This window comes from Coregonus lavaretus (assembly GCF_964263955.1).
Source record: "Coregonus lavaretus genome assembly, chromosome: 4".
NCBI lineage: Eukaryota > Metazoa > Chordata > Actinopteri > Salmoniformes > Salmonidae > Coregonus > Coregonus lavaretus.
This window is the reverse complement of record NC_139991.1, coordinates 48,988,126-49,006,930: the sequence shown is the minus strand read 5'-3', so window position 1 is coordinate 49,006,930 and position 18,805 is coordinate 48,988,126. Positions and strand designations below refer to the sequence as shown.

Here is an 18,805-nt window from a genome sequence, read left to right as displayed (position 1 = left end):
TTTCTGTATCTTATGTGTCCGACACAGGCTCACATAATAAAGCCATGAATAGTCGTAGCTTGAATCTCACCATTGCTGTTTTTATCATGAGAAAGCAACCAAAAAACAGGTCCCTTTTTATAATGGAAGGATTTGTATGGAAAGCCAAGTTGAAGCCAGCATTAGATGTTGTCGTCCTCATAATAACCGCACATGGTTTTACTGCAACAGAGTAGCGCAAAAGCCTTCAATTGAAGTGGCGTGAAACAAACGAAAGTGGCCACATCTCTCACAAAAACTGATCAAAAATTAAAGTAAGGATAATTATAACGGAGCAGGAGAATTTATACATTGGCTACAGTAATTACAATGACTTTTCAATCACCAATCTGAGGAAATGCCTGATTTTCAAGCAAGCCTATACCAGTACTTGAATTTCTGAGATCCAAATTCAAGTAGGCTAATTCAAGCACCTTGTATTGTTTTTAAAATTACAGGTGTAACATGGAAACCAAAATGTATTTCATGTTATTTCATTAACAGATCATATTGTGAATAAACCCACTAGGCTATGTAATTTGTTGTCTTTATATCCAGAATAATTAAGCGTTGTGTGTTGCGCACTAGTCTATCCTACACAATTGCGCACAGTACAGTCGTGGTCAAAAGTTTTGAGGATGACACAGGTATTGGTCTTCACAGAGTTAGCTGCTTTAGTGTTTTTAGATATATTTGTCAGATGTTACTATGGTATACTGATGTATAATTACAAGCATTCCATAAATGTCAAAGGATTTTATTGACAATTACATTAAGTTTATGCAAAGAGTCAATATTTGCATTGTTGACCCTTCTTTTTCAAGACCGCTGCAATCCGCCCTGGCATGCTGTCAATTAACTTCTGGGCCACATCCTGACTGATGGCAGCCCATTCTTGCATAATCAATGCTTGGAGTTTGTCAGAATTTGTGGGTTTTTGTTTGTCCACCCGTCTCTTGAGGATTGACCACAAGTTCTCAATGGGATTAAGGTCTGGGGAGTTTCCTGGCCATGGACCCAAAATGTCGATGTTCTGTTCCCCGAGCCACTTAGTTATCACTTTTGCCTTATGGCAAGGTGCTCCATCATGCTGGAAAAGGCATTGTTCATCACCAAACTGTTTTTGGATGGTTGGGAGAAGTTGCTCTCGGAGGATGTGTTGGTACCATTCTTTATTCATGGCTGTGTTCTTAGGCTAAACTGTGAGTGAGCCCACTCCCTTGGCTTAGAAGCAACCCCACACATGAATGGTCTCAGGATGCTTTACTGTTGGCATGACACAGGACTGATGGTAGCGCTCACCTTGTCTTTTCCGGACAATATTTTTTCCGGATGCCCCAAACAATCGGAAAGGGGATTCATCAGAGTAAATGACTTTACCCCAGTCCTCAGCAGTCCAATCCTTGTACCTTTTTCAGAATATCAGTCTGTCCCTGATGTTTTTCCTGGAGAGAAGTGGCTTCCTTGCTGCCCTTCTTGACACCAGGCCATCCTCAAAGTCTTTGCCTCACTGTGCGTGCAGATGCACTCACACCTGCCTGCTGCCATTCCTGAGCCAGCTCTGCACTGGTGCTGCCCCGATCCCGCAGCTGAATCAACTTTAGGAGACGGTCCTGGCGCTTGCTGGACTTTCTTGGGCGCCCTGACGCCTTCTTCACAACAATTGAACCTCTCTCCTTGAAGTTCTTGATGATCTGATAAATAGTTGATTTAGGTGCAATCTTACTAGCAGCAATATCCTTGCCTGTGAAGCCCTTTTTGTGCAAAGCAATGATGACGGCACGTGTTTCCTTGCAGGTAACCATGGTTAACAGAGGAAGAACAATGATTTCAAGCACCACCCTCCTTTTAAAGCTTCCAGTCTGTTATTCTAACTCAATCAGCATGACAGATTGATCTCCAGCCTTGTCCTCGTCAACACTCTCACCTGTGTTAATGAGAGAATCACTGACATGATGGCAGCTGGTGCTTTTGTGGCAGGGCTGAAATGCAGTGGAAATGTTTTTTGGGGATTAAGTTCATTTTCATGGCAGAGAGGGACTTTGCAATTAATTGCAATTCATCTGATCACTCTTCATAACATTCTGGAGTATATGCAAATTGCCATCATAAAAACTGAGGCAGCAGACTTTGTGAAAATTAATATTTGTGTCATTCTCAAAACTTTTGACCACGACTGTAGACTGTGTCCATTCCAAGGCACAAAAACACATGAAAACATGAACTCATTACCTTAATGCTTTCTCTGTTAAGTCTAACGAGACCCTGCTGTAAATAAAGCAGACAACAACAGATGCTCAAAATCAATTCGCTAGGGATATTAGATCCAACGTGGATCCAGGCACAACAGTGTAATGAATGAGACACCAAAATAGTCTGGACATTCCTCTCTAACACCTTTTTTCCAGTACTTTGGCTGTTGCATTGCATGCGCTGTCACAACAGCTGTTCGTCACTTGACTATCATTAAGAAAATTCCTTCCTGGATAAGATGATGATGTGTGAAAATAGCTCAACCGAATGCGCATCCAACAAGTAGTATGCATAATTATTGAAGAACCATGTTCATGACAGTATTGATTTAGGTTTTAAGTATGAAGGTAAGGTGACTCTCGTTTAGAACCATTCGATTTTGCAGTTGCATAAAGTTCAATGTCTAATTTAACTGATTAATGCTTAATATAGGATAAACGACAACTTACACTGCCGTAATTGCAAGGACCGAAAAGTAATGTTTTATGTCACACGATTTTAGACAAATCCGTCAAGACACCAAACATGAGAAAGAGTTAAACATAGGTTTTCAATCAACTCGCGAATGTTATTGAATTATATCTTTAATGTAATGAATTTTTTTTTTAATGGCAGATTATCAACAGCTGTAACAAGTTGTCCAGTGCAGGAAATCCTCACTGGTGCCCTAGTTTATAGAAAGACCTTTATGGTTCATCATGGTAGCTTCATGCTGGTTGTGTTCCTCTCAGATTGCCCACTTTCAGAAGGAGTTGGATGACCTGAAGGCACGTAGCAACAAGGCAGACTTCAGAGTGGGCACCACAGGGGAGATGAGGGAGCTGAGGAAGGAGTCTGAGGACCTCCACGTCTTCACCCTGGAGATCAAAGACACCACTGAGGTACAGTACGGACTTAATTTCATTTGATTAGGTGTTATTATTTCAGAGAAGGCCAGCATGAATATGAATATGAAGCTCTGTGTAGTTGCCATTGTTAATTCATGTACCCAGTTGTCAAATTCAAAGTAAGAAAGTAATCCGTTGCTTTCATGTGGCCCATGAACTCACACCCCTTGGTTTTGCCAGCTTTATGACAACAAAATTAGCCATCTCAACTACAGTACAACCACCTAGACCTCATAGGCTCTTACCATGTGTATGTGTGCTTGTTCTCCCCAGTCTCTCCATGTGGACATCAGCACTCTGAAGACCACCATGTTGGAGGGCTTTGCCGGGGCAGAGGACGCCAAAGCCCAGAGTGAGCTCAACAGAGACCGGGGCTACCTGCAGCTGCTCTTCAAGAAACCACTAGACCCACGCAGTGAAGACCAACTCAAGGTAAGCCTCTGGATAGATAAGGGATGGATGGTTGGATGTGTCAGAGGAAGGCCCTCAAAATTGTCAAAGACTCCAGCCACCCTAGTCATAGACTGTTCTCTCTGCTACCGCACGGCAAGCGGTACCGGAGTGCCAAGTCTAGGTCCAAAAGACTTCTCAACAGCTTCTACCCCCAAGCCATAAGACTCCTGAACAGCTAATCATGGCTACCCGGACTATTTGCACTGCCCCCCCACCCTTTTTACGCTGCTGCTACTCTGTTAAGTATTTATGCATAGTCACTTTAACTCTACCCACATGTACATATTACCTCAACTACCTCAACTAGCCGGTGCCCCCGCACATTGACTATGCAACGGTACCCCCCTGTATATATAGCCTCCCTACTGTCACTTTATTTTACTGTATATATAGCCTCCCTACTGTCACTTTATTTTACTTCTGCTCTTTTTTTTCTCAACACTTTTTTGTTGTTGTTTTATTCTTACTTTTTTTGTTTAAAATAAATGCACTGTTGGTTAAGGGCTGTAAGTAAGCATTTCACTGTAATGTCTGCACCTGTTGTATTCGGCGCATGTGACCAATAAAATTTGATTTGATTTTGATTTGATATGGAACTTCTATCATTCCTCAGGTTGGATGTGGTAGAAATGGCAATAGCAGAACACTATTGAAAAAAAATATCACAGTACAGAATACTTTTTGTTAGACAGTCATTTCCTTTGGGGTTTTCTCCCCATAACCAGGAGATCCGCAGGCTGTACCAGTATGTAAAGTTTGCTGTGGAGGATGTGAGCGACGTGTTGGACCTGGAGTGGGAGAAACATCTGGAGAAGAAGAAGAAACAGAAGTGAGGGAGAATTCTCTTTTACTTCCTATGTTAATTTCCAATTGTCATTGTATGTTTCCTTTCTAACCAGTTCCCTCTGTGGTACTCCTCTGTCTCTCCCAGACACATGATTGTCCCAGAGAGGGAGGCTCTGTTCACAGCCCTGGCCAACAACCTGGACATCATCAACCAGCAGAAACAGAGGCTGGACACAATGGTCAAAGACCTCCATGCCCTGCGCCTCTACAACAAGACTGCAGCCTGGAGCACTCCTGCCCCCAGCCAGCCTGCTGTTACCACCCCCACTGAACAGGGGTATGTACAAAGGTGTATACCTGAAATACAATGGCCATATGTTGCAGCATGAGGATGTGTTTAGAGTCCGTTTGTTTTTTTATGTCAACATTTTCACTGGGGCATGTGTGTGTTGCAAAGAATTAAGTGTAGTGGTTTAGAAATCAATGATCACATGAATTACCTCTGTGTTTACTAGTTTGGACAATGAGCTGGAGAGTTTGAGGGATGCACTCCTGAAAGCCAGTCTGGAGACCATTCCCAAGAGCACCTCGAAATCTACAGGCAAAATACTTACATTTTCCAACACGTGTCTCACTGTGTTAACTATTGTGCTTGAGTGATGTAAATGTAATATGACTCCTTCAACTTCTGCAGCCAAGATGTCTCCAGTGAAGCAGTCTCAGCTGCGTAACTTCCTCTCCAAGAGGCAGACACCACCAGTCCGCTCCACCGCTCCAGGTATTCCCAACACCAACACACAAATCACAGTGACCAGTGCTGAGCAGTGAGGTATAAGTAATGTGTGGAGTTTACCCCTCCTGAATGTCATCCATCTTTTCCCCCAGCCAACCTGTCCCGCTCGGCCTTCCTCTCTCCCAAATACTACGAGGACTTGGACGATGTGAGCTCCACCTCCTCCCTGTCTCAGGCCCTGGACCCCGACTACTCCCACTATTTTGCAGAGGAAGAGCCCGAGCCTGCCCCCCTCCCCGTGCTCCCCACCTCTATGCCCCGCCACCACACGGTGGTACGCACCCCCTCCATAGCCCCAGGGTTTGGGGCCATCCAGTCCACTCCCTTCAGCAAGGTGCACCAGGGCCTTGGCCTCAGCCCCATCATGAGCCCAGGTAGGAAACTATTGAGTTTATTTTACCTTTATTTAACCAGGTTGGTCAGAGAACAACAGGTAATACAACTTTGCTGTTGTGTAGTAGTATGTCGTTTTTATTGTATGTTTTATCCTCTAGTATCAACCATCAGGACAGAGAGAGCCATATGGCAAAGTGCTGTACTATGTGGTGTTAAGAGAGCTAGTCTGTAGTACAGTAAATTCTTCTCTAGTTCCAACCGATAAGATCAACATGGGAGGTGCCGACAGCACGGCACTAGCCACTAAGACGGTGAAGCACGGAGCCCCGCCTACTGAGAAGCCCACACCGGTTCCCCTTCCTGCCCAACAGGCTGCTGCTAAAGCCGCTTTCCTCAGGCAAATGGCCAATCAGAAAACAGGTAGGTGGGGCATGGCCTCAGAGGTTGCAATTAATGGGAAATATATTGTTTTTCTGTCACTGTAACAACATACAACGTTGCCTTGAGACCTAGTATAAAATCTATTGACGTCTTTCATTTTCTGCTCTGCAAAGGACATGGGTTGAGGGATCTGTTTCTGTGTTGTGTGACCATGTTAGGCTATGTTACCTTAGCAGTATAACTTTCTAGTTTTAAAAATGAACAAGCTAGGAAGAAACTTTCATTGTTAATCTCACTACATTTAAAACAGTTTGAAAACACTCATATTAAGAGACGGGTAGAGCTTCTATTCTGCTCACTGTCTGTTGACATTGATATTTACTTTTCAAAGTGATGTTTAGACTCCAGGGGGAGACAAAGACCTCAGGATCAGAGGTGAACTGACAGCCTCGTGACTTTTCTATGCTGAATGATGGTTGACAATAGTTTAATCAATAAATTCAATTATTACATTCAATTATTTAAACAGTACTTTTAAACAATTGAGACTATTCATCTGAATATAGTATGCATCAGTCTGTTGGTAACCCAAAATAACATGACCGGTTTAATTTGAATTGATTTTGAATTCACTTGTTATATTGGGGAACGAAAAAGTTAGATAATTTTTACACACAGAAGTGACAAAATAGGTGCATCTGGTTGTCCCGATGTCAGTTTTAATGACAAATTGTCATTGACGTTTCTTCTCTGTGGTCAACCAGCAGTCAGTGGCTCTCTGACAGAGTCCACCCTGAAGACTGTTCCCCATGTGGTCAACGTTCAGGAGCTCAATGACAAAGGACCGCCCCCGCCTGTCTCCACTGTGATCAGGTAATCCATCATCATCATCAATATTACCATCCCTCTTCATCAGGGCATCACCTGGGGTCTACGTTCAAGAATGCTAGGCACCTTTTCTGATTACAATTCCCAAAACGTAATATTTGTAAGTAGAAAGGACATTTAAATTAAACCAAATATTATGTAGATAAGAAATGTGTAGACAGTGAATACATTTGTTGTCCATCAAAATGGACTGTCATTACGAACGGGCTGAGTGGTTCTAATCTAATATCACTACAATCTATCTAATATCACTACAATATTACAATAGTTGGCTGATTCCAATCTGACCATTACTGTACAAATAACCTACAGTCCACATAAATACTGTACACAGCAGCTTTCTTGTTTGTTTTTGTTTGTCTAATTTAAAAACGTCTGCTGCAGTGTTAGGGTCTGCTGACAGGGCTGTGGCCCTCAGGGTCTGCCACAGTGACTGTGTCTCTTAAAAAAAAAAAAGTAAACTCACGGAAATACAAAGTCCCTCTTTGTAGTCTAATAAGCGTAACGTGTATATACTGTATTTGAGTTTGAACCATGCAGGGTCTTCTGATGGCCCAGGCTTTAAAATGAGATTACGCTGAAGGCCAGATTACTCTATGGTGCATGGAGGGAGAGCGGGGTGAACGCTATTTCAGCTTGGCGAGGCACATTTACAATGACTCGCTGATGCATAAAGATACAGCCACACACAAATAAGGTCAATGGAAAGAACAGGGTGAGCGGGTGTGCTGTACACAGTGACCGTACACACGATTTACTGCAATCACAGTACTAGACTGGTGCTGCATGGAGGGGCTATGTGTGTGTGTGGGGGATGGGCACACACGTGGGCAATGGACCATGTTATAAAATGTGTGTGTGTGTGGGAGTTAGTGTGTTTGAATGAGTTTACGTCCTGGGGGACAAGGGCCCACTTCAGCACTAGCCTATGCTATTTGTGTGTGTGTGTGTGTGTGTGTGTGTGTGTGTGTGTGTGTGTGGGGCGCATACGTCGGTGTACAGTATGTATGGTTCCCAACGATGCAGAGAGAAATATTTAAAAAAATTATAACACAAGGGAAAAAATACACAATAAGTAACGATAACTTGGTTATATACACGGGGTACCAGTACTGAGTCGATGTGCAGGGATACGAAGTAATTGAGGTAGATATGTACATATACTGTAGGTAGGAATAAAGTTACTAGGCAACAGGCTAGATAATAAACAGTAACAGCAGTGTTAGTGCAAAAACGGTCAATGCAGATAGTCCGGGTAGCTATTTGGTTAACTATTTGACTAACTATGTAGCACTAAATAGTCACTGCCATTGCTGATAAAAGTGCTGTTGATGACAGCTGTGCATGTCATGTGTCAATACCAGTGACTGAAGGGCACCAGGTTGGACAGATGTTGGCAGCAGGTACAGGCTTGTATCCCTGTTCCCATAAAGTGACAGAGGGAGAATCACCATCCCCAATGTCACAGCACAGGCAGACTGGAGGGAGAGGGGACCTTTAATTGGTACCGTCAGCAGTTTCTGTTTTTGTAATAAAGGTTATTGGGGGAAGGGGAAAAGGAAAGTGCTTTTTATGCTTAAGTGCAGATAAGAAATAAACGCACATGTTCTACTCTTTGTAGATAATATCTGGTATTTGGGAATTAAATTGTTTGACTGCACTAAATGTCAGTTTATTCAGAGTACCTTCTTGCTTACAAATATAGTTTTGGATAGTTGTTAGTCTTACATTTGAGTGTGAAATGCACATTACCCATCATCCTTATCTAGGGAGATCATCTTTTTCTCTTAGTCTCACCCTGGTCCCTTATTTTTCACCATGGCATCACACTAAATCACCCATAGCTAATAGTCACCCATAGCAAACGGTCTGATTACTTCTCAGAAGAGTTATATGCAGGAACAGCCATTTACTAATCCCATATACCCAGCCTTGCCTGTCCTCACTGCAGTAGTGTTGTCATGCCCCAGCCATGGTGTGTAACTGGGGACACAGTATAGATTATCAGAGGCACTGCTGCTGCTGCCAGCCAGATGCCAAGAGCCACTGTGACCTTTCAGTTGGAGTGCCAACTGCCAACATCCGGACGGAGAATTGGATTTGGTGTATGGGGGAAAACACAGCCGCAGCAGTATAGGGTTTTCTCTCACACAACCTCTCTCTCTCCTCTGTCTTCTCTGTCCTCCGCTCTCCCATTCCTTACCTGTCTCTCTCGCTCTCGTTACATCTGTCATCTCATGCCCTTTTACACACACACACAACATGACTTACTTAAACATGCCAGTCATGGTCTTTTGAGCAGAACACCTCAAAGCATACAGCCATCTGTAGCATCCTTCCCTATCCTTCCTATTAAGATTTACTTCAATTAATTCATTTCATTTTTTCCGTGGGTGGTCTTTTAATTTCACACTTCAGTGGCTGTGTGATAGAGTTATCGTGTGTTAGCAGCAGGAACATTGCACTGGAGTGGGTGGTCACTGGTGCCTAGCCTGGATGGCAGTTATAAAGCCGGCTGAGTTGTAAACCTAGGCTGATACATGGTAGTGCTAGTAAATGTGTCTGTTGGTGCCAGGTTACTCTGTGTGTGTGTGTGTGCGCGCGTGTACGTACGTGTGTGTGTGTGTGTGTGTTTGACCTCTAGTACCTAGGAAACAGCAGGCAACAGCAGAGCTCTCTCCCATCTCTCTGAGTTAATGCATGGGTAAGGCCTGCAACTTTGATGGAGAGACACTGAATAATTGACAGTGTGTGTGTGTGGCTGACCCAAGGCGGTAGGTCTACACTGCACAGGGGGAGTGGTCAACACACAGGTGCCGTTCACCAAACTGACATGTTTGTAACTATGGAAACGTTGTAGCACAGAAAAACCTTGGCCCTGTTCAGAAACAACTCCTAGCCCCCGCATGTGCAGATCTGAAAGAATAAGATGGGTATAAGCAAAATGGAGGAAGTTCCAATAAAACCAATTGAAATGTTTGGTGGATCCATCAACATTTCACTTACACCTTTCCAATTCCTGCAATGTGTGGAGCTCTGTTGTGTCTGGTGTTTGAGTAGTTCTAAAATGTATACCTTGCTTCACTGTTTGTTGACTAGTACTACTATAATGTAGGCTACTACAGTTCCTGCACGGTACTGGCTGATAGGGAGAACCTGCACTACCTTTATCTCCCTGGAGGGGGCCCTGTTGTCAATGGGATTTCAATGGTCGTTCTTGGCCTGACTTGGGCATGCTTTAGTAAGTGCGGGCTCAAGATGACAGCATTGGTACCTCACAGTTCAAACTCATCAACATCTGATTAAACCTGTCAGAGGATCAGCCGTTACTTTACACTACACATCCTCCTCTGTCTGCTAACTCACTGGCCTTAGCGGCTTACATCTATAGCGGATGATCTAGGATCTGTAGCGCTTCCCATTAGCCTTTTGATCACCTCTTATCTATCAAGCCTGTTCAGTGTGCCTGTTTCTTGTTTTATTTAGTGCTTAGGCCGTTTCTTCCACACACACATTCCAATTGTGTGTGTGTGTATTGATCGATGCGGGCTGCCCAGGGCCCCACGGTGATGTGGTGCTCATACTGATGCAGCACTGAGACGGCCGTGAGGAGAGTTGCTGATGAGCGGAGTGATCATCCCCAGCTCTGCCACCTGCTCTGTGCCCCCTCAACCCGAACTAGCCATTCTCTCTCACACACACATACACACACACTCAACAAGGCCCACCAGACACACACCCACATTGAAAGAACCACTAAACACACACTTAACCCAAATATTATGCATCTATACACATACATACTCAGCACCACTACCTACCTCATATGAAACACACACTCACTTTACCAAACACACACCTTAGTCTCCACTAGAGAGAAGATACGCTATGTCCCAGGCTTATGTACAGCAGTTCTCTGATGTGGAGTCATAGCTTATTGGAGGTGAGTCCATCGCAAGAGACGAGAGCCATCAGCCCTGGTTTGTGTATGTGGGCCTCAGCCGAGAGAAATAGACTCCAGCTAGATGGCTTTATCAGGTCACTGCCTCCATCGCATCTGATTCACTGCCGGCAGAGGCTAGCAATCTGAGTGCATCTCTCCATCTCTGTCTCGCCATCCCCCACAGCACTCACTGCCCCAATCTCCCTCTCTTTTATCACCCCTCTCTTGTTTTTCTCTCTCACAAACAGCTCCCTCTCTGTCCTGTCTCCCTCCCTCCTCATCTTTAGTTCTCCCATGCCTCTCTCCCAATCGGTCACTGTCTGCCATGCTTTTTTTCCTTCTCTCTCTCTGCCCTCTCCCAATATCTTTGCCTCCCTATCTCACCCTCTCTCGTTCTCTAACCCTCTGCCCTTTCCCCCGCTCTCCCCCTGTGTCTCTGAGATGATGTAGTTGATAGTCCTCCCTCTCCTCTCTTACTCTCTGCTTGGCCTCGCTCCACTATTGTGATGCGGTTGAATATTTTGGCAGGACTCTCCCTGGGGCCATTTTCCAAATTAGTCCTGCTCACAATAACGAGTCCACCACAGCCAGACAGTCTGATAGGGGGCTTATTTTAGAGATGTGCTCCCCAGCCAGTCAGTCACTCAGACACAACACTGGGCCTGTATTGTGTCCATCCACGCCAGTATGGTTTTGGTTCAGTTGTCTATAGTCTGTCTATGGCGTTTTGTTTTCGGTGTTCTATTCACTACTGTAGGTATTGTGCATGGCCCTGGCTTATGTCTGGGATGAGACTATCCTTGGATTATGCAGCGTGTTTGCAGATGGGCCAGTAAATTATAGGCTGATGCAAAGCGCTGATGCACACACTCACACACCACAATTAATCACCTGTAGTGTGAATGGCTATCACCCCTCAGTTGTAAATATATGCCTGTCTCCTCATCGCTGACTTGCATTCATTAACTTTCAGAAAGCAATTCCTGATGAGATGGAGTGGAGGAGATGATGAATTAGGCTATATTTGAAATGTGATGTATGGTTTGAATCTAACTCGTTGCGCACAGTTATTTGATTTCCCTTTTCTCTTTCTCCCTCTCTCAGCTCCTCAGTCCCAGCCCCGGTCGGTCAGGTTGTTCAGCAGGTTTTGGCTACAGTGGCCAACACCAACCAGGCCAAACGAGTGAGTATCAGCAGCCCATCTGGCATCCTCCCAACTGTCCTATGAACTGCATCACGCTCCATACCTTTAAGCCAGCTGTCTGGGTATTACTAGCCAGAGGCCTCATTTCTCCCTGCGCTAAGAAAGTCAAGTTAAGTTAAAACGTCACCAACTTGCAGTCGGAACCAACTGAACACGTGTGCAAGAGTTATTCAGCTACAACCGGAGTCAAATGGAAGTTCAATAGAAAGTTGTTTATTCATAAATACTAAGGCGTTTCATCTGTGCGCTATCATTGGCTGAATATCTCTCCTACACCCCATCTCTAAGAACTCAGCAACTCTGTGTAGTTCCTGGAGTTCCAGTGTAGTTGGCTGACCGCTGGGCTGCGTTGTTATGGGTTAGAGTGCACAGGGCTGTGAAATGCCCCAGGTTCCTCCCATGTCCCAGCAGGGGAGTGATACAAGTGGCGACTGGGTGGGAACTGATTCATACAGGGGAACTCTCACACACATCACACCCCAGTCCGAACCAGGTTCAAGTTTATGGGATGACCCAAGCACTCATGACACATAGCCTACACACACCGATACACTCACAGAAAAAACACAGAATATATTAACACTAAAACACTGTTTTGTGATAAACAGAATCCAAAGTCTGAGTAGTGAGATTAACTAAATTACATTTTGCTTTGACTTATGATAAACATGAACGTTGATTTTTGGGTTCTCTAAAACAACATGGATTTTTCGTTTTTTGGGGGGTGTTTTTCGCCTTATCTTCACCCTCTTACTTTGTTAGTAGTTATTTTTTAAGCCTTGGCAAAGAGAGACGTTTAAACTGTTCTTCTGTTGTTTTTCTTCTCAGAATTCTACTCAAGGCGTACTGAAGGTGTCCGCTGAGAGTGTCCGCTCAGCTTCCCCCCAGGGTTTTGTGTTTGGTAAGTACACACTGTAAAGATGAGATGTTTTAGATGCTCATCACATCAAAACACGCTGGAAAACACCTTCCACCTAGAGTTGATGTATTTTTCCCAGGGTTTTTAAATACTAGAAATGTACAAATTATCTGGGTGAACCATTCATACATTACATCCATTTGATTAGCTCTTAGTATAAAAAGGTGTATTAGAACCCAATTATCATGCTTCATTTAATGCCATCTCCTCCTCTCCCTCTCTATCCCAGGCGGACCCTCTAAAGCTGATGCCCCAGTCTCCCTGGCCCTCTCCAGCTCAGCCCCGTCACTGGGGGAGCAGAGCAGCAAAGCCTTCTCCTTCACCACAGCGTGAGTCTCTGTAGTCAGGGGTCAAAGAGGGAAACTTCATATCAGACCTTGACTAGAAAACAGGGAAGTTGAATAAAAGAAATAGACCAATGGCTGACTGTGTTTTCTCATACTATATGATGCTTTTGGACAGGTCTGCCGGGGGCTTCAGTTTCTGCTCTGTGTCCCAAGGAGCTCCACCAGGTACCTCTCTCGCTCATGTACAGCCATATATGCCACACATCATTTTTATTCGACAGTAATGTCCGTGCTATAGTTAGTTGAATGCTATATCAATGAAGTAATTATTAGTATATCCATTAGTCAAAAGCGTTTTAATGTCTGGCGTAGTTTGTAAAGCTGCTGTCCATTTCTCTCCCCAGTAAAGGACGTGAGTAAATTCTCCTTCAGCAGCACTGGCAAGATGATGTTCGGCTCCTCTGCCGGGGAGGAACCCTTCTCCTTCACCCCCAAATCCACCTCCCCCGCCCTGGGGGCCAACGGCTCCCCCACCCCTCTTCCCAGCATGTCAGGCGAGCCTGTGAGGCCCACCTCCATCACCCCCACCCTCAGAGTGGAGCCCCAGGCCCCCAAGGTGGTAGGAGGAGAGACCCTGGGGAGTTTCTCAGGTCTACGCGTGGGCCAGGGGGACGAAGAAAAGCCCTCAGCGGCCACGTTTAGCTTTGGGCAGCCGGACAACGGAGGGGGGCTAGGGTTAGCCACGGGGGCAGCCCAGTTTAGTTTTGGGTCGGCCCTCCAGCAAGGGAAGCTAGCCGAGGCTGCGTTTGGCGAGGCGGATTCTACCCTGACAGACTTATCCAAGGCTGCATTTAAGCCTCCCGAACCAGCCGCCATGTCTGTCACTAAGCCTGTGTTCTCCACATCAGCAGCCACCTCCTTCAGCAGCCTCCTAGCGGCACCCCTGTCTTCCCCCTCAACCACCCTGGAGAAGGAGCCCCCCAAAACCCCCACCCCCCCGGCAGACCCCACTCCACCCCCAGAGCCTGCTTCCTCACAGCCTAGCCCCTCCGTCAGCCCCCCTATCGTTGAACCTGAGGTTACTACATCCCCAGAGCCCTCAGTTACCCCTACCATCTATGAAAAATCCCCAACGCCCCCAGCTCCCACCTCCGCCTCTACCACCTCTTTCCCCCCTGCCTCCACACCAGCCCAGGCAGCCCCAAGCACCACCCCAGAGCCTGTCCGTGAGACCACGCCTGCCCCTGAGGCCTCACCACCCGCAATCACCCCCACCCCGGAGGCCCCACCACCAGCCTACCCGGCCCCCAGCTCAGACAAACCTGGCTCCATCTTCACTCAGCCACCAGCCGTCACCGCAGTTAGCACCACTGTAGCCATCACCAGTCTCACCCCGGTCATCAACACTGCTGCCCCCGCCACCACCACCCCTACCAACTCCAACTCCATATTCGGGCAGCCCGCTCCAGCCCCAGCGGCTGCTGGTGGCTTTGGTTCCACCGGCTTCAGTGCTTCCCCTGCTGCAGGCGCAGCAGCTGGCTTCGGGAAACCCATATTCGGTCAGACAGGCGGGTTCGGCCAGCCTGCTGCTAATGCAGCCAGTGGCTTCGGTTTTGGCCAGTCTGCATTCGGGGCCAGCCCGGGATTTGGACAACCCGCAGCTGCCTCCCCTGCTGCAGTTGCCAGTACCACTGCTAGTGGAGGTGGTCTGTTTGGAGCCCCCAGTGTCAGCAATGCAAGCAGCTTTTCCTTTGGCACTCCCAGCGCAAGTACGGCCAGCAGTACGTGCACGGGCCTGTTTGGGCAGCCGAGTGCTACCCCGGCCTTCGGGCAGCAGAGTGCTGGGTTTGGACAAGGCTCTGTGTTTGGAAGCAACACCACCACTACATCCTCCACTGGTTTCAGCTTTGGACAGCCTGCAGGTGAGTGTGTGTGTGTAACACGTGTGTGTGAAAATCCACTAATACGAAGTAGCTTTTTGGCCTCCGCATTCCATATCACAAAACTGGGAACTGGTTCAACCCTAGAATTCATCACCAATGTAATGTATTTTCTGTTCAAATATTTTTTATTGAACACACACAAGAATGGTGTATAGGTATGAAAGACATGTGTACAGTTCTTATCTAAACATAAGAGAACAGACATGAACAACAAGACCCAGAGTTCTGGACACAAAACAAATATTACAAAACACGACATACAGAACAGGGACAGGTAGAAAGAAAAAGGGTAGATGTAACCCCCCCACTTATACCCCCCTTTATCCCCCCCTATTCCACCCTATTCCTCTCCCGACTGCTCGAGTGTCGGGGCCAGCACACGCTGCCCAAAGGTAGATTACAATATGACAGTTGAGAGTGCGTTAAAAAGTACAAATTCACAGCACCGACTGGTCCAGGTAAGAGAGGAAAGGCTGCCAGATTTGATCAAATGTTGATAATTTATTGTTCAGAATATATCTAATTCTTTCTAAGTGTACAGTTTTTGCCAATTCCAATGTAATGTATTTTCTAAGTGGCAGACAGCTCAGGTACGTGTCTTGTTGGAACATCTTCCCTCCCTTGGACAACACCATGACACTGTGAGGTTGTTTTAAGCCAGTCTAGTATTTACACAGATGGCCTCTCAAGCTGCCAATCTATCTCTCTGACTGGATTTACAATCTACTTAGTAATCAGACAATACCTTGAATGCTTAAGGATTGGATTACCAGATTCTAGTTGATTTTGACAAATACTCTCCAAATTTCATATTTAGGACTATAAGACTGCTATCATTTTAGCCATGGTATGTTCACCTACACAAACACAGCATAGGTAGGGAAAGAAGCAATCCTTGACACATGATAACAATCATGACGATCCATAATAAATACAAATAGGGACTCAGTAAACTACTATGTTGGAGGAAGTTGGCACTAAACACTGGTCTAGGATCAGTTTTGTTTCACCTGGTACGGATGTGGTTAGGGTTGGGGATGGTGGTTAGCTGATTCCTGATCTTTACGTATAGGGGCAAGTTTGTTCTACCTTGACAGTGTAACCCCCAGTATGATAAGGTGTTCAGGCTACATGTTACCAAATATTGCAAAACTGCAAATTACACTACCACCATAATGACGATGACATAAACCAAGGCCTTGTAATGTGTTTTGAAGAGATGATATAGTGAACCATTTTAATTAAGCAGAAGTGGGCCGTCAAAGTGTGGGTTTGACTGCTAGGGAATGTAACCCAGGTCAGAGGCTAGTGTGTCCCAGACGGCCCAGCAGCTGGTTGGCCTCTCTGGGTTACTGGAGTCAGTCAGATGGAGGGGGTGGGAGTGATGGGATATGTGGGGTGGCTTTGGGTTAGAGACGGTTGGGTGGGTAAAAGGAGAGGGTGTGAACTGTGAATGTTGTCGGTGGTGTAGGCTAAGGATTGTCAGTGGGTGAGAAAATCGGGGTGTTGCCCCATTCCCAGGGATTCTCTGAATTCTCCCCCGTGCCAACAGGCTGGGTTGGCCGCAGGGAGAGACAGCTGATCTGTATGTGGTACAACTCAGCAGTTTTAGGACCAAGTTCACTGTGTCTGTCCTATGGCTAAGTGTTCCCACCCAGATAGGCTAATTCTGTTTTACCACAGTGTCAGTGTATCTGTCTGTCCATAGGTCTGCACTGCAAGTAGTGGAGATAGACTTCCATTTCAAAGCCTTGATGTGATTACTTTTTCATTTTATCTACACAAAGCTCTTAACATGTAATCCCCCACAATGTTTCCGGCTAACTGGACATAATAAGATGTACCTAGAGGAAGTTGTGCCTGACACAAGCATTATGTTGATATTGTTTGGAGGTAGCAGGGTCACACTGTCTGAAAGTCATGAGAATAAAAGGAAATATGTTCCTATTTATCTGTAGAGGAGGTTGTGATAGGGGTTAATTGAACTAGGGTGTGTGTGGTCACTGGTGCGCATGTGTGTACCACTGTCAGTGCCTTTGTCTGTTTTTACTGTTTAAGCAAGGCAATAGATGCAGTGAGGAGAGCAGCCCTGGGTCAGACAGTCATTTGTCTGCGCTGCAGAGCCTACAGAAGGTTCAACATGAATTACATTACCCTGCATCAGAGCAGGGCTGGTCAATGTCACACTTAACAGAGCTTGATTGAGTAAGACATAGCCAAAGACAAGACTGTGGAATCTGTCTTGAAACAGAGGAGTAGGCTTAATCACCTGACCTTGTCCAATTAGAATGCTCAATTTTGCGGAAATCAGAGAGACTATGACTTTGCGCTATATCCTTAGGGGTGATTTTATATGAATTAATTAGCAGTCACATTTTGTAGAGAGGCGCTGAGTGATATCTAAGGGAGTGTCAATAGCCAGGGTCATAGTCTATTTGTTTCAAAATTTATTTTTGTGGGTCTGAGGTGACAGCAGCCTGTATTCTATCCACAATAGCCAACTAGCCACGCCAGTACAGCAACACATGTCACACTGTAAATGGCCCTAGCATTCCTATTGAGTCTGGATGTGTTCTTCATTCCCATGTATTATTTCTGTCCCCTTAATGGCTGGTGAGTTATTTCGGTCAGCATATTGTCAGTGTAGCTACAATATGTGAACTTGCCAACAGACTGTTACGTTTTTATTTTGGAGCACGTTCACAAACTGTGCCTATGAACACTCATTCATAAAATTGTTTTCAATGCCCCATTGACATTGACTGTTACTTTATAGAAAATGTGTATACAGAGTCAGAAGCATTTATTTTACGCCCCTTACCTGTTAAAAAAACAAAAACACCACACATGGACTAATTCAAGCCACACAAAATGTTGGGGTTGGTGTCTTGAATTAGTTTAGTCATTTCAGAGATGGGTGAGTTCCATTGGCAAGTTCCGGGCCCAGACTAAAGGCAGTCCCAGCATTCATTTGTAGAGCTGTCCCCATACGCTGAGAAGACAACATTTTCATGCTCTGACTGATTATTATGGGGGAATTGACTCTGGGCGTGAGGGATTTTATGGACAGTCGTGCAGCCAGCTTTCTAAAAGATGCCAATTTAAACAGGGAATGAGTAGAGGCCCAGGGATATGGGGAGTTGGATGTTGGGAGATATCCTGGGATCCGCTGGGTAGTGTGGCTGGCTTTCTCACACACAGCACACGCTTTGCCGCATACACACCAGTTCCATCCATCTAGAGTTTGTCACAAGGCTGATCACACTTCATACATTTCCAGTGTACCCGGTGGCATTGTGTCAGAAATATAAGTGGAGAGGGTGGGGATTTGTCTCTGTGTTCCATCGTCTACCCCCTCAGTCATCGATAACCTGCGAGGAAAATTGTTCTCTGTCGCCTTAGTCTAATGCTACTGGAACGAGACCATCCATAAAATGACTGCACTAGCAGTGTACACACACACACAGTTCTGACTTCCTAGCACTGTCATCATCGCTAACCTTTACTGCACATCCCAAGCATCATTTGTGATGGTGGCATGGATGTATTGGAGAAGTACAGAGCCTGCTAAATATACAGTGTACAAAACATTAGGAACACTTTCAATGACAGACTGACCAGGTGAATCCAGGTGAAAGCTATGATCCCTTATTAATGTCACCTGTTAAATCCACTTCAATCATGTAAATGAAGGGGAGGAGACCGGTTAAAGAA

At 45.5% G+C, this 18,805-nt stretch overlaps 1 protein-coding gene across 2 annotated transcripts in view; it reads left to right on the top strand.

Moving 5' to 3' along the window:
• LOC311128162 (nuclear pore complex protein Nup214-like) overlaps positions 1-18,805 on the top strand; it is a gene marked incomplete at its 3' end in the record, with an annotated part of 68,534 nt that overhangs the window by 26,488 nt on the left and 23,241 nt on the right. For both annotated transcript variants that reach the window (XM_084160150.1, XM_084160149.1), the window contains exons 16-29: positions 3,003-3,152; positions 3,432-3,590; positions 4,337-4,440; positions 4,543-4,734; positions 4,913-4,998; positions 5,092-5,175; positions 5,283-5,564; positions 5,779-5,946; positions 6,672-6,780; positions 11,843-11,921; positions 12,771-12,843; positions 13,091-13,190; positions 13,324-13,373; positions 13,553-15,070. In XM_084160150.1, coding sequence (XP_084016276.1) covers positions 3,003-3,152; positions 3,432-3,590; positions 4,337-4,440; positions 4,543-4,734; positions 4,913-4,998; positions 5,092-5,175; positions 5,283-5,564; positions 5,779-5,946; positions 6,672-6,780; positions 11,843-11,921; positions 12,771-12,843; positions 13,091-13,190; positions 13,324-13,373; positions 13,553-15,070 — 3,154 coding nt within the window. The remainder of the gene's footprint in view (positions 1-3,002; positions 3,153-3,431; positions 3,591-4,336; positions 4,441-4,542; positions 4,735-4,912; positions 4,999-5,091; positions 5,176-5,282; positions 5,565-5,778; positions 5,947-6,671; positions 6,781-11,842; positions 11,922-12,770; positions 12,844-13,090; positions 13,191-13,323; positions 13,374-13,552; positions 15,071-18,805) is intronic.